At 35.2% G+C, this 15046-nt stretch overlaps 1 protein-coding gene across 1 annotated transcript in view; it reads right to left on the reverse strand.

Moving 5' to 3' along the window:
- The window catches only part of UBR1 (ubiquitin protein ligase E3 component n-recognin 1), a 60063-nt gene that overhangs the window by 5230 nt on the left and 39787 nt on the right, over positions 1-15046 (reverse strand). Inside the window, 14 exon segments of the mRNA XM_048948509.1 lie at positions 240-410; positions 992-1069; positions 1547-1603; positions 2819-2927; positions 4141-4274; positions 5663-5750; positions 6883-7033; positions 8349-8416; positions 8984-9080; positions 9293-9348; positions 11463-11611; positions 12824-12917; positions 13565-13662; positions 14059-14211. Of these exon segments, the coding sequence (XP_048804466.1) occupies positions 240-410; positions 992-1069; positions 1547-1603; positions 2819-2927; positions 4141-4274; positions 5663-5750; positions 6883-7033; positions 8349-8416; positions 8984-9080; positions 9293-9348; positions 11463-11611; positions 12824-12917; positions 13565-13662; positions 14059-14211 (1503 nt within the window).

The following is a 15046-nucleotide window of genomic DNA, read 5'->3' on the forward strand; positions in this document are numbered from 1 at the left end:
CAATGCAAAACAACTAGCAGCAGCAATATGACTTCTTAGTATTCTGTATTAAAGTAATGCTACTAACATTTAACCATCACTTGGTTAAAGTAATGTTTTGGGTTGTCTTTTTTTGTCACTGTTGGTTGTTGTTATTGTTTTGCCTGAAAAGAATTAAGTGCTTTGACAACGTTTTGCTTTTTGACCTTCAAATATTTCCCTTTATTCACTAATATGTTAAATTCCATCTAGCTACTTACTTGAGAAACATACAGACTCCAGCTCCACACTGGAGAGCATGAGAAGTGCAGGCTCCCAACTCCTCTCCATTCACAAGTTCCTGACAGCAAGTATTCTGGGAACACAACATAGCCCCACAAAATAAACATAGTACTGGATGTTTTTGTTCATCATCAGAAGACCGTGGGCACCTAGAAAAAGTGTAATTAGATTGTTATTTAAGCACAAAAATTCAGAAGAAAGCTAACTACCAATAATGTTCCTAAAAAGAAAGCCACACTTAAGATATATACTGTTGTCATAACCTTGTATCACACACTTGGTTCCTTTGGTTCTGTTTCTACATTGCTTCAAAGATTTCAGCTGCAAGATACCCCCTTCAAGCAGGAGACTGGACTAGATGATGTGCTGAAGTCACTCTCATCCAAATTATCCTGTGATTCATACTCCCTGGCACAAAACAGAGCCAACCTGACAGGCTTCTTGTGTCCTGTGCAAAAATACTCAGGCTGAACGCCACATCAAACCCACATTACAGTGGTGAAAGATGACCAGCAGATTAAAGTGCAATACTTCCAAACAAAAGTGAATACATTGAGCAAGCTGCTGCATTGCAGCCTTAAAATGAACAACTCCTAGTACTGACTTGTATAACTGCAGAAGTGCTTTTGCTTCCACAAAACCATTTCTGTTTATAGTCCTAACAATAGCTACAATAACTGAAGGAGTATCAAAGTGACAAAACACCCAGCAGGACAACTAAGTACATTACCTAAACTGTGATGCTTGGTTCAGAAGGCAGCTATAATCTTCAGGAAGCTCTATTAAACTATTTCTTTTCCGAGGATACCTGCATAAGTGAAAGAAATATTACAAGAAAAAAATATATATACATCACAGCAAAAAACATAATGGATAGATATAGATCATTATCCTGCTAAGTTTCTGGTCCCTTCTGTAAACTTCTGCAATTCCTGACCAGCTTCTCTAGAAGTCCAGATGGAAGTTTCAGTATTTCCACATTCCAACAAAGTTGATGAAATTAAATTGCATATATAACATATTTGCACAAAAGTATCTCATGTTTCAGTTAGCTTTTGTTTTTCCCTAGACAAAGCACATAAATTGGTTAACAGAATGCTGTGCCTTCTCAACGAAGAATCACCGAGCCAAAGATAAATGAATTTATGGTAGTACTTAACAGGAAAAAAAAAAAAAAAAATACAGACACTGCTAACTCCTAGCAACCACTTCATTCCTAGAACAGTTTTAAGGCAAAAAAAGGACCAAAAAAAACCCAAAAACCAACAAAACCCAGTCTACTAACCTTACTGCAGTGCTCTTGCCCTTCAAGCAACTGAGCACCACTGGATCAGCACACCACCTATTTGGAAAAAAGATTTGCAGAAGACAGCATTTGATGACAATATACCTTCAGTGTTGCTAAACTCAACTAATAAGAAATAAGCAGATACATAGGTAAAGTATTGAGCTCATATGATGATTTGTCAACTGTTACTACTGCCTAAAAAAGGCAGTATCTCACTCAAAACTTCTGTTTTTGCTATGAGGACTACAATAGATTTCTTAGATCTGCCCTTATCAATTACTTTCTGAAGTTTACAAGCACATGCAAGAGAGTTGGCCTCTCTTACAAGTTCTTTGAGCACACACGTAGAAACTCTAAACACAAACTTATAAATACACTTGTGAGAATGCTACTGATTTGCAATTAATAGTATATACTACAAATGTAACTACAGCAAACTTCCATGTAACAGACTGTTAAATGAGCTATATAAACTGTAGGCTGGAGTCAGCAGCTCAGAATGTCAACTAAATTGAAGAAAGCTAGATAACAAAACAGAGGCAGAAAAAAAACCTGAAAAAGCTAGTGAGATCCAGAGAACTCTGCCAAGAATCAGCAATAATAACGTAACCATGGACTGAAACAGTCACAGTAAATACACGGAGACATTCTTCAACACAATAAAGCAGAATTATTCAACTACTCTCATAGATGAGGGCCGGCTGTAGCAAGGAGTTATTTACTTGCGTTTTTGAAAGAAGAATTTTTACCACTTGTTTCTTTACTGTCAGATTACAACGTACACAATATTTATATTACACAATTCAGCTATCTTCTACCTTCATCAGTCTATTTTGGAAATCCAGAGAAGATACAGTATAAAGACTCATCTGGCAGGCTATAAAGTTTTCTGTGCTCTCATTTCGTAACTTATATAATCAACACTTTTGCTACTGACATTAAAAACAGGCCAGTGAACAGCAGATGCTACACCATGCATGCAACAATTCATGATATCTTTTGCTTATAGGAACCAAACTCCTGTATGTCTGCAAGCACTAGTTACTTACACTATAATTGTAATATAAAATTAATATAACTAATAAAATATGAAAAAATAATTGTTGTGCTCTAAGTTTTTTAAGATCTTAAAAAAATTCACTATATTTATGCACATCAAGTGAACATTCGCAACTCTAGCATGAGCTCAATCTCTGTTAAGAAATTTGATGCAGTTCCCACAGGGTCATCAAAGCACAAAAACATGTCCTGTCCATGTTCAATTAGTACCTCTGAAGGAGTGGATTTACAGTGTCCCAATACTCCTGGAAGAGCAGGAATAAATTGGTGGGTAGAGAAAGGTAACTACAAAGTGCCTTGAACTGCCCTTCATCAGAAACTGCATAAGAAAAAGAAAAGAGTGACAGTTGAAACATCTCAGTGTTGCTGAATAATTCGCTCAAAACTACAATTCTCCCCATTCTTCATCCATTTAATAATTCAGGTTTTCCAGCCAGAGCACAGCTTCTTGAGATTGTACAACTGACTATAGCTCCATTGATGTAACTGGGGCTATGACAATTAGCTCAAGATCTGCTTTTGGTTTTATAATAATGTTATAACATCAGATTTAAGTCACATATAAGTCATTATAAAAATGTGGTTTATTGCTTAAACTTAATTTCATTGCATAGTACCTAACACATTGGTGCAGCAGATTTCCTTACCCATCCTATTTCAGCTTTTTACTACTCTTTGAGCATGCAATGATATTTAATTCCTCTATGATCAAGTCAGTGCTAACATGCAACAGCGTCGTGCCAGGCTACTAGCTTGCTAAGTGGTCAAGTATTGGCTCACAGGGCCTGCAGGAAACAGCACTGCTGCTTCACCAGGAGACTCCTTTCTACAGATGGTACTGACAGCACTTTTCTACTGATGGCAACAAAAGTACAGTGCAAAGATTTGGACTTGAAATCAAATTAATGATATTCAATCTTAGCTCATAATTTACATAAATAAATGCAAGACTATGTTTCTGTTGTGTATTGAAGCTTTGGTTCTCCTTTTCAAATAGTTGATAATTCAGCTTTTCCCTGCATTCTAACAAAAAACAAAGCACTTTGGTTTTAGTATCTGCAATGCATTAGAATTCTTTAAGAAATAGGTTTCAAATTTTGTAACATGCTTTATTTCTAATAAGTTCTATTTTGCTAGCATTTGCCAACATCAGCAATTGCACAAGAAAGTTGATGTGCTCTTTGAGCTTTATGGTGTGTTTTCTCATTTTTAATACGCTCCAGGCTATTTCTCAGATCTTATAATCCAAGCTCCTAAAATGCCTCAAATTTCAAAATCTTTGTAGCCATAGATGGTCACTACCAAAACACCACTGATAGTTCAATATTTGCACATGTTCAGAAGCAATTTTTCCACGGAAATCCCAGACCACCCAACTTCCCATATTTTCCTTTCATACACAAATTGATCTTTCCCTTTTAAGTCTTATTAACATTATCTACTGTTGAGTTATTGTGAACATTAAAAATTCCTTCACACCAATAACAGAAAAAACAATTTCAACAAGGATACATTTGCTTTCTCATGTTTACCTTGTAGTAGCTCCTCAGGTGGAGAAACTCCCAGCAAATAATGAAAAAATAAAGCAGCACAACGAAGATAAGGCATGATGCCTCTCTTAACACAATCCCACACAAGCCAGCCTGGAATATCCTGACTAAAGCAACTGTAATACACAAATGAGAAATACCTGCAGTAGTTCACAGTGCACATCTTTAGAATACTTTCACATTTTGTCTAGAACTGCTACAATGTTAGCTATGTACAAAACAAAGCTGCCCAACTTCAGACAACTCTGATTTAAACTGCTCAATACAGCATGGCATAATACACATGAAGTAACTAATGTATATCTGCAGCTTTTTTTATTACAGAAAACCAGTAATTCTTGGAATAACAGCATTTTTCCATGCATTCAGAGCTCCAAATGCAATCCAAAAGGGTTAAGGAAGAAAAAAATTAAGTAATCATCACATGCAGCAAAAATAACAGTTGAAAATAATATGCCTCACATTTCATTATGTTATAAAAACTACAACACTATTCTTGTTATTTTAAACTATCCTAGTCCTACTTCTGGAAAAAAAAATACTGAAGTGATAATTTTCTCATAAAAAATTAACCACCACTAACTACACCTTTATGTGAGCAGGATGATGACAAGCATTGTCGAGGATCTGCTGAGAAACAACAAGTAAAGCTCCATCACAGACCATTTCAGAATTACTATTTTAAGTGTTAAAGCACGGTGGGATCAGGAGGTACTGCGTATACAGAAATAAAAACACTTAACAGTTTCAGCCTGAATTCTGGTATTTAATTCTGCATTTAAACGCTCCAAAATACACAGCAACTATGATTCTAACACATGCATGAAAAAAAAAATTACTATTATTTAAACACAAAATTTTTTAATGTTCAGAAATTTAGTCTTAAGACTTTCAGACACGGCAGCATTTCCAACCCTTGGAAAAAAAAAAAAATCCGCATTTGCAACTAGCTTTGGTGAAGTTAAGTCACAGTAGGATTTGTGGAGGCTGCATCCACTTTTCCTACCTTTTTCATATAGATACTGAAGCACTTAAGAGCTTCACTACACAGAGGATAATAGCCAACGAAAAAGTCCAAGACAGTACTAATGTTCAAACAATTAGCTTTACACTTCTCACCTCTTCTTTTGTACTAGATGTATATGTAGTAGAAAAAGTGTAAGTAAAAAAATTCAAAATAGTCTCACATTTCTTTAATTTATAGTTTGCATTTACATTTCCCTCCAGGATAAACATAGGTAACTTCTCATCCTTAGCGTAAGAATTTGCCCCGTTGCCTGCAAGTAGCAGGCTTTTTAATGACACCAGTTCCTTTCTCTAGTTCCCTCTTCTTTCTAAGTTTCAGGAGTATTGGAAGCAAAGCACAAGGCATTGTGCTGAACTCCACATAGGAAATGTTGTTTGGGGTTTTTTCGCCTCCTCATTTTCTTTGTTGTTCAGGTCACTCTCTGAGGATTACTATGTTTCTAGCAAGACACAGTACTGCCACTGAATTGTTACTTACCCACTGGTGTACTGACAAACTTCTCTACAGAAAGCCTGCGCAGAGCATGCCTCCTCACTGTTGTCATATGATCGAGCAGTAGAGGATTCTGGACACACAAACATGAATAGTAATGTAAATGCACTTCATTTGTGACTTTTTAAGTAAATTGAACTTTTTTTCCCCCACTTTATTTTGATTCTTTTCTATTTCTTATTTTTAATCTAATGAACGCCCTCCTAAAACTGCATGCTACAATAGATAATGATAACTGTCTCACTGGCACACTCATGTAAAAACGGCTTTCTTCATGTTAACTTTACAAGTTCTTGTTCCGTATGGATTAAGTTAACAGGATTTTTTACTTCTGGTATTCCTCCTTCTGTCATGCTTGAGAAAACAGGAAGTAGTAGCCAGAAAGCCTGTAGGTTACTGATGTTTCTCAACAGTAGTGTGAAATATTGGGTGTATAATCAGTGACTTCACAGATGTTACAGTTATGAAATATACCAGAGAGTTTGGCTACGCAGTTATATTACCAAAACAGAACAGATATAATGCTTACCCATACTCTGGGCTCACTACGAAACTCCTGAGGAGAGGATCTCCAGAAGAGATCCTTCCCCACTGGCAGTCAGCTCTTAAATGGGTCTAGGAGAGGTACAGCCAGGCTCCACCCTTTCCAGCAGCACAGGTGAATTGCCTTCACCTCTGCTCCCAGGGCTGATTCATTGCTCACCTCAGGTGATCAATCAGAGGTTCAGGCCATGATTCAGCAGTTCCCATACACTGGGAAAAGTAAAAATTCCTCTTAAGCAGTTTATAGGATTCCATATCCTGGCTATTTAATAGTTTGATGGGTAAAGGAAAGTATTTCCAAAATCCATACTGATTCTCACTGTACTGCTCAGAGTGCTGCTGTTGGGCAGCACTTTGCTTTTCCTGCAAGGAGTGGAAGAATGTATGTTCCAACACTGGAATGACGGACTTGATCAGTAATTACCCTCACTTTCTTATGCAGAACACACAAATGATAAAATAAATGATCTGAAAACGATGTAGTGCTACCTTTCTGTTTGTTTCAAATGCAACAATGTTTATTTCTACCTAGCAATGAAAGCTGTTAATAAAAAGAAAGTTCCTATCTGGAAGATGTTAATCATTACTAGCAAAAGGTTCAACCACTACTGTTAAGAAATTCTGTGAACTGCTGAAATGATACAACCTAAATACATCCCTACCTGTTGCTGAAGAGATCACAATTTGTGTCATGTGTGCTAGTGTTGTCAGATGGAAGAGGTAGAGGTGGTTATAGGCTGAACTAATTGATGAAGGTTGCAAGTCCACAGCATCCTCCCAGTATAAAGACGGAAATGATAACACAGCTCCCACCTACAGTGGAAAGGAAGCAGTAAATATTCAAGTAACAGAAATTTATTAATTAAATGGGTAATGTAAAAGACTTGTATCATCACTATACAGTTATATTGCATTTCTGTAGCCAATTTGACATCATTTATCTTGCTGGTTTTAATTCTATATATATAAACTATATATATAGACACTATATAAAGCAAAAACTTCATTGAAAACAAGTTGTCCCACTAGCACATAGGGAACAGATACAGCTTCACTGTACTTGTCAAGAAAGCTTGTCTGCTTCCTAGAAAACTTAGTTTCTGTTCCATGTAAAAAAACAGAACATTGAACAAGTGTGAGTAAGGAAACCAAGCGTTAGAAAGATAATGAGGGCAAATTATGTTTTAAGCTAGAAAAAAAACTACATAAGTTGCTCTGAATGTAATGCCTTATTTATTTCCATGGAAACTACAACAGAGAAGAAAAGCACAATAACACTACAGATAGGACAAATTCTCAGCTACAAAACACTTTTCTCAACGCAGTCATCACCATCAGCTATGCATTTTCACCAATTATGAACCAGAGTGCACCCACATCCACTGGTTTGTCTCCATAAACATTCACTAAGCATCAATGAAGGTCAGCAGGTGCATTTTTTTCCTGTGTGAATTAAATTCCACACCTTTGCTTCATACACAATTCCACGTCAGATGCCATTTTGTCACATTGCTCCTCTGCTATCATCTGCTGCATGGCAAAAAAAATGCCATAGAATACTGGCAAAATGGTTCAGTCTCTACTGTCATACCACCATCTGCCTCTGATGACACTGGTCATCATAATAAAATAGGAGGCACTACTTTCAGAGTGGTCCTCATATAATATTTTTATTATGAAAGAAAGAAGATGCTGAGAAATAGTATAAAGAAGATAATGAGAATGAACATAAACAAATGAAAATGTATGAGGCCTATTTGGACAAAAGGAAAACGAGGGGACCACAGTCTGAGAAAGGGTACTCATGCTTTTTCTCAGGTTTTGATAGCGATACAGGTAGTAAAAAGATGGCTGCAATTACAAATATGAAATTCAAACAGTGAGATTACAGAGACACAAAAATTAGAAACAGCTGAACTAAGAGTAAATACTTCTACATCACAGAAGTATACAATAATTTGGTTGTATAGAGCTCTCACACAATCATTTAATTCATGCAAGTGAAGAGTCAATGCAGGTTAAAATCACAAAAATCTAGGTTCTAAAAAAAGAAGAAAAAAAAACCCAAAACAAAGAAAACACACACAAAAAAAACATTATTACTGAAGAATAAAATGAACCTCCTTACCAAAATGTGGAACATATCTACTTCTAAGAGGGATGGAGTGTCTTCTGTTTTAAAGTTTGGTAGAAGAACTGCAAAATAGAGATATTAATTATGCATCTCACCATCAACACTAGATGCCTTGCAATCTAGCAGAATCCAAAAGCCTGTACACATAAGCATCCTGCTCAGTGGAAGGCTACTTAAAAAAGAGTATTCACAAAAGGTCACCACTTTCAGCATATTGGCAAGAAATACGAAAAACAGTTCTCTCTGAGACTCTTAAGGTGTCTTAAACTAGAATGCAAGTAGCCTTTCAAAAATACTAAACAGATTAAGTCTAACAATTGAGAAATATCTGATTTGTGGCCTTGTCTACCTGTTTAGTCTTTACAATTTGAGTAATTCTGAGCACTGCCATCTGTAAACATTAATGCTCTAAGTAACTCCAAGGCCTGGGTAAACTGCCTTCGAGGATTTTTTGGAACTTCAAATGATACAGGGCTGGCTCTACTGATTGGAACTACTAATTAGTTTATGTCAAGCAGCAAAACTTTGTGATGTAAGGAAACAGAGAAACTGAAGTTAGCACTGTTTTCAGTATCTATCTTTTCTTTCTATGTTGTTTTAACTTCTGCAACACAAAAGGAACACAATACCTCCTAGAAGACGAACCAGATGTTTCTGAATCAGGACCTGTGGTGATGTTGTTCTCTGAGCAGCTGCAAACTGCACTAATGCTTTAAGGCCACTGTGCTAGAGCACAAGAGAAAATGGTTGGACAAGAAAATGATACTAGCAAAATAAATCCTACCCCTACAAACAGGAAATACATTGACAAGTGAATTAAATATGAACTTTCATGTAACACAGAAACCTTTTCCAGAACATTTTTGTTATCAGCCTGAACTGTATTTTACGAGATAATCCTCAACAGAGAAATGTATCACATATCTACTTGCCCATACCTGTCTATTTTGTAGAGATCCAAATAAAGGCTTCCCCTCTGTTTCCAAGAGGTTTTCTTAAAATTAAACACAGAAAACATTACATTACTTTGTTCTACAGAAACATAACATTTCTGTTTGAGTTACACATATAAACACAATCAAGTGTAAAAACATTTCTTAGCATACATCCTTCTTAAAGCACAGCGTAATTTGATGAGCAACTTGCTTAGAATTCTCTTGAAAAATCCAGCATAATAGCATCAAAGGATTTATATGTAAAAAGCTGTAACAGGGGTTTTTCTTTTTTTTTCCTTAAAGTCTTCAGATCTTTCTAAGATTTAAAGGAACACTGCTTCATTGAATGATAATAGGATATTCTATAGATTTAGTTGTACCTTCAGTTACTCTTATACAATGCTCACAAATATCCAGGTATGTTAACAGAGATGCTGTACAGCTATCTTGTCCTCAACTTCACACTACTTCATTTAATTGTAGTTTAATAAAAATCTTGTAAAAACACATTTCCCAAATTAGAACACAATTCACATTCCCTCCCCAAGCACATTGGTTCTGGAGAGATAGTAAAGAGAAAATAATCCAAAAAAAAAAAAAAAAAGCAAAAAAACAACAAAAAAAACAAGCAGCTAAATGAACTTAATTGAGTAAAAAGACATCTAAACGAATGCTACTATGTTTTAGTCACCTCAGAGATGAACTGGTAAATTTCATCTTACCAAATATATATATATATCTTTATAACTATATATCATATCATTATATTTATATATACACATATACATATATATTTTAATATAAAGCAGTGCTTTAACTTAGCACTTCTATACATCAGTTTAATATGCAACATGTAAATCATTTGTATTTTGAAGTTACATGGCCCAGCGTATGTCAGACTATCATATCAACCTCTCATATGCTATAATCCTTGCCTGGTAATGCATCTAATTCTTATACTTCTTTCATATGTTTTTGATATCACATGTGATAGAAGCTATTACATAGATACCCTTGTTGACAAAAATTTACTCTTAACAGCCACCAAGGCTGGTGGCTTTTGGATTTATTTATCTTTGAGATAAAATAAAAAACAACCTATGCAACATTAAGTGCATATAAATACAGCTGAGTGGCTTCCAGTCCTCTCCTAACCATCTGCACATTTGATAAAATTCAAAATAACTGTAATTAGCTTTTCTGGCTATTCCTGCCTTCTTCCTAGTGCTCCTACAAACCTTCTGAACTCCTGACACTCTAGCTGAATCAAGTGCATTACCAAATTACAGTAGACTACACTTGTACTTCAACAGCTTTGTCAGAAGGAAAACTGGCATACTTGGCAAATCATTCTTATGGATATGTAGAGTTACATTTTCAATGCTTGGAACACAGTTAAAGACTTCTCTTGACCCTCTCCCTGCCTGAAAGCCATTTCTGATTTAGGTAGAGCTCCATGTCTATAGTGCCATCTTTGTGCATACAGCAGACAAACGAAGCAACACTGACCACTAAGCAGGTACATTAGCCAGAAAAGGCAAGTATTTTTAGGCTAATAGGTTATTTTGCCTTCAAAAAATAGATTCACGTGGTATTAAAAAAATACTCTAACACGTTTTTAGCAACTTCAGATTACAGAAAACCACATTTGTTCTACAAATTGTACAAGAATTTTTCAAGAATAAACAGAATATAATAAACAAGAATAAACAGAAATAATGAGTTCTACCATGTAGATCATTCAAGAATGATTCAAGATTCTGAAGTCTTTGAAAAGTGTTTTTGAGTAAGATCTGAAAAAGGAACTTCTGTTTCAATAGTAATTAGATATTTGGCTACACAGAAGATGCATGGCATTTCAATCATCTTCAGTAGCTTTGCAATCGTTGATGCTTAATGTTACAGTTCATAATACAGCTCTTAAAGATTAAACTCACCAGTGTTAGCATTACCTATGTAAATAGCGTAACTATACAGTATCATCTAACAAAAACATTCTATTCTTTATACCAGATTAAAGATCATGTGTTACATGTATTAAGAATTAACCTATATTTTTCTTATATGGAACTCTCTTTATTGTACATACATCCAGACTGCATACATTTTTACAAATCAAGCAGCCTTAAGAGTTTTGAACCATAAAAAGAAGTAAACCCAAATTATACTTTACCTATACACTGGATGGTGAAAGCACACGTGCTCCAGGTCATCATAGGAATCCGATAATCAGCTTCATTTGGAGCAACTTTTAGTCCAACTCTATAAATGGTGGTTGCAAACAGAATAAGCATCTCCTTGATACTGCTTGAGTATTTGGCCCTGCAAGAGTAAACCAAGATAACCTCAGCCTGCACTATTAATAGCGCTTGTTATTTATGTCAGTCGTTTGCTAACAAAGTCAAGACTATTTATGAAAGAATTGTTAAAATACAAAGACCCTTCCTAAAGAGGGGGAAAAAATGACTAGCTTTCAGTACTACTTTCTTCATGCCTTGGCAAGGAAAAAATAGCAGAAGCAGAAAAAAAGAACTTTCCTGCACTTAAGCAGTGCAAGGAATGCATTTGATTCTCACTAACTTTTGTTTTCCAAGTACTCAAATCTCATTTTGGACCTCCTATTTTTTTCTCTTTTTTACTGCAAATAATAAGAGCCATGATAAAATAGCAATAAAATGGAAAAATAGATAGGGTAAAATAGAAAGAATAAGAGCAACTACGCTGGAGCCAACCAGGGAGGAAGAAATCCAACTCCATCCAACCTGGCCTTGAGCATATCCAGGGATGGGCCATTCACAGCTTCTCTGGGCAACCCATTCAAGCACCTTAATGTCCTCTGAGTAAAAAAAATTCTAACGTTAATCTAAATCTCCCCTCTTACAGTTTAAACTTTTCCCTCTTGTCCTATCATTATCAGACTGTAAAACTCAAGACTTCCTCCTGTTTATGATCTTGATTTAACCTTCTGATGACATTTTCACAATAGCAGATGTGTAAGTATTTTGCATAACAATGATGTCAGATAGAAGTAACAGTAGTAGAGTACTTGATTTAAGAGTACTTGATTTAAAAGAAGACAGCTAAGTACACTTCAGAAGCCCCTACCTATTTGCTTTGCTTTGATGGGAGAGAGCTTTTGTCCACTGCAACAAAAGTGGACAAGACACCTCTGAGTAATCTGTAGTAAATTATTTTATCTAAAACAACTGAAAACTACCCTGAAACACATATAGCAGGAAAGTTAAGGCAAGCAGACATTAAGTGACTTGTCTAGAAGCACAGAAAGTGGCCCAAACGACTGGAATTCTGAAATAGAAAACTCAGTTTTGCACAAATAAATCAAACACTGCCAGGCTAGGTTTGATCAAGAGGTTCATCTAGGTTTGTATAGAGCTGATATTCAAATGAATACTTAGAGAAACATACAAGTAAGCCTGTATTGAGATTGAAAAAGTGAATGTCTTCCTTCAATATAAATCCTGAAGTTTTTTAGATTATTTCATAGATAATTAATATAGCCAAAAAAGCACTTACGAGGATTGAACTCCAAAACTAAGGATAGAATGGAATTCCAAAGCTGAGTTCCCCAATCCCTTGTTGACAAAAGTTGAAGCATTTTGTTGATCTCCTTCCAGAAGAAATCAGATCCAAATGAAAACACAAACAAGTTATCATTTTTACAGCAGTCTAACAGAAGACCTCCTTGTTAACTGGTTTGAAAATAATTGTAAACAGACCTCACCAGCCAAGATACTCTACTGATACTTCTAACATTTCTATTTAAAAATATGTGAGGATTTAAATAGCGCTTTTTCTATGTTTTGAAAAAGGAGAAAAAAAATACAGCCAAGCAGATGAAAACTTTCCTGCATCATAGGATGCAAGGAATATATTGATTCTTTGTAACATATGTTTCCTAAACATTTCATTCTAACACCCTGAATTAATTTTTTCTTTGTTTCATTACAAACTTTTCAAGCAAAAACTTTGAGTGTTAACAAGCATCTATCCTCCCTAAGTTATGGAATTTTCTTGTACAGCAAAGGCAGAAATGGTAACAAACCAGAAAACTGGTGAGAACACCCCAAAATAAAGCTATCAAGCTCTGAAAGCCCTATGACTTCAACTCCAGTTTTATTTTACCCTGACTTGACTGAGAGCAAAATTGCCCTAAATTTTAAGTTTTCTTGTGATATTACATAAAACACGTGTGTCATACTTAAAACTGGTGTATTAGATACCCCACAAACAAGCTCCAAAATGAAGATAACAAACCTTTCGCATTTTTCACATTGTAGCCTGATATCCTGACTATGATGGTTTCCAGCCACCTGGCTAGGGAGAGAATTTGAGCTACTGCCTCTGCGTCCTCACTGAGAGAAGAAATGGAAAGCAGTTGTTACTTTAACACTGAAATAATCTTTATGAAGTCTTTAAAAATAAAGGACGCACAACTAAAATACAGTACCTCAGTAGTTGCATACTTTTGCAGGCAAAGTAGTGAGCAAACACAAAAAAAAGCAGCATTGGCCTAAGTACTAGACCTAATATTTCCTTGTGTGGCATATACTCCAAAAATAGCTTAGAAATGCTTTCAAAAATGATTTTGGCTACCAAAAGCAGCATATTTGAACAAGTGGTCAATAAGCAGATAAACAGCCATTTACACAGACTAAGAAGCTCAGCCCAAGATTACCCTCCCAAAATATGAAAAGTCAATCCACCCCAGAAATCACTCTTAAAGAAGGCTATGCAGTCTATTAACTCACCTGTTTATTTTTTGAGCCTGCAATGGAACAATGGGAATCACGGTATTGCACAAAGACTTGCAAAGTGGACAAAGATACTCTCCATTCTCTAAGTCAAATATCTGTTCAACATGTAGGCGTTGTCGGAAGTTCAGCTGCATGGCTTCAAAGTACCTAGAACGTTAAAAAGAGAATTACTAGAAAACACAATTGGCTCATACGTGACCTGAAAACTAAATTTCACACAATTAAGTCTTATTATCTCTATTAATTCTTTTCCTAATACCTTTCCTTTGATAACTATTTCTTGTGTCTGAACATGAAAATAAAATTGAACCTTTGATCGCTTATATGAACTCAGGCAAAAATGCATTGTATGCCACTCAGTCAAAATAACGGCAGCTCTTCCTTGCTTTACGATCCCTTTAGATTTATTTTAATGACATTTTCATATACAAACAGTCCTTATATTCTCTATTCTTCTTTCCCATCTTCTAAACATTTAAACACAGTATCTTACATCCCTCATAAGAAACTCATTCAAAATACCGAAATAGGATTCATAAGTTGTTGTTTAATTTTAGGAAAATCTAAGATTTAATTAAAAAAAATCTATAGTCTTTTCTTAAAAGAAAGAAATAGTAATTTGTACTACAACATCATATGACATTTTGAATTCAAAAGCAAACTGAGAAATAACTATAATGTTTTTACAGGTTTTCTTACATAAATTTGATCCCTTAGTGAATGCAGTAAGTGTTCAGATTTCATTAACATCACAGTGGCATTGACATTACTAGGAACAAAACAACCTAACACTCAAATCTGCTTGTCTGACTACAGGAAAGTAAATTCAGTACAAACACTCAGGCTGGACATGTAGGATCTTCAAAACATATGAAATTATGTAACTTCCACACTAAGGTAGTAGCTAATTATTGTTTTGCTTTGAAGTATAATATCTTAAGAAAAAAATATAATTTATCTAATAAGAAAAAGGTTGTATGCA

This window comes from Lagopus muta, chromosome 6 (assembly GCF_023343835.1).
Source record: "Lagopus muta isolate bLagMut1 chromosome 6, bLagMut1 primary, whole genome shotgun sequence".
Lineage (NCBI taxonomy): Eukaryota > Metazoa > Chordata > Aves > Galliformes > Phasianidae > Lagopus > Lagopus muta.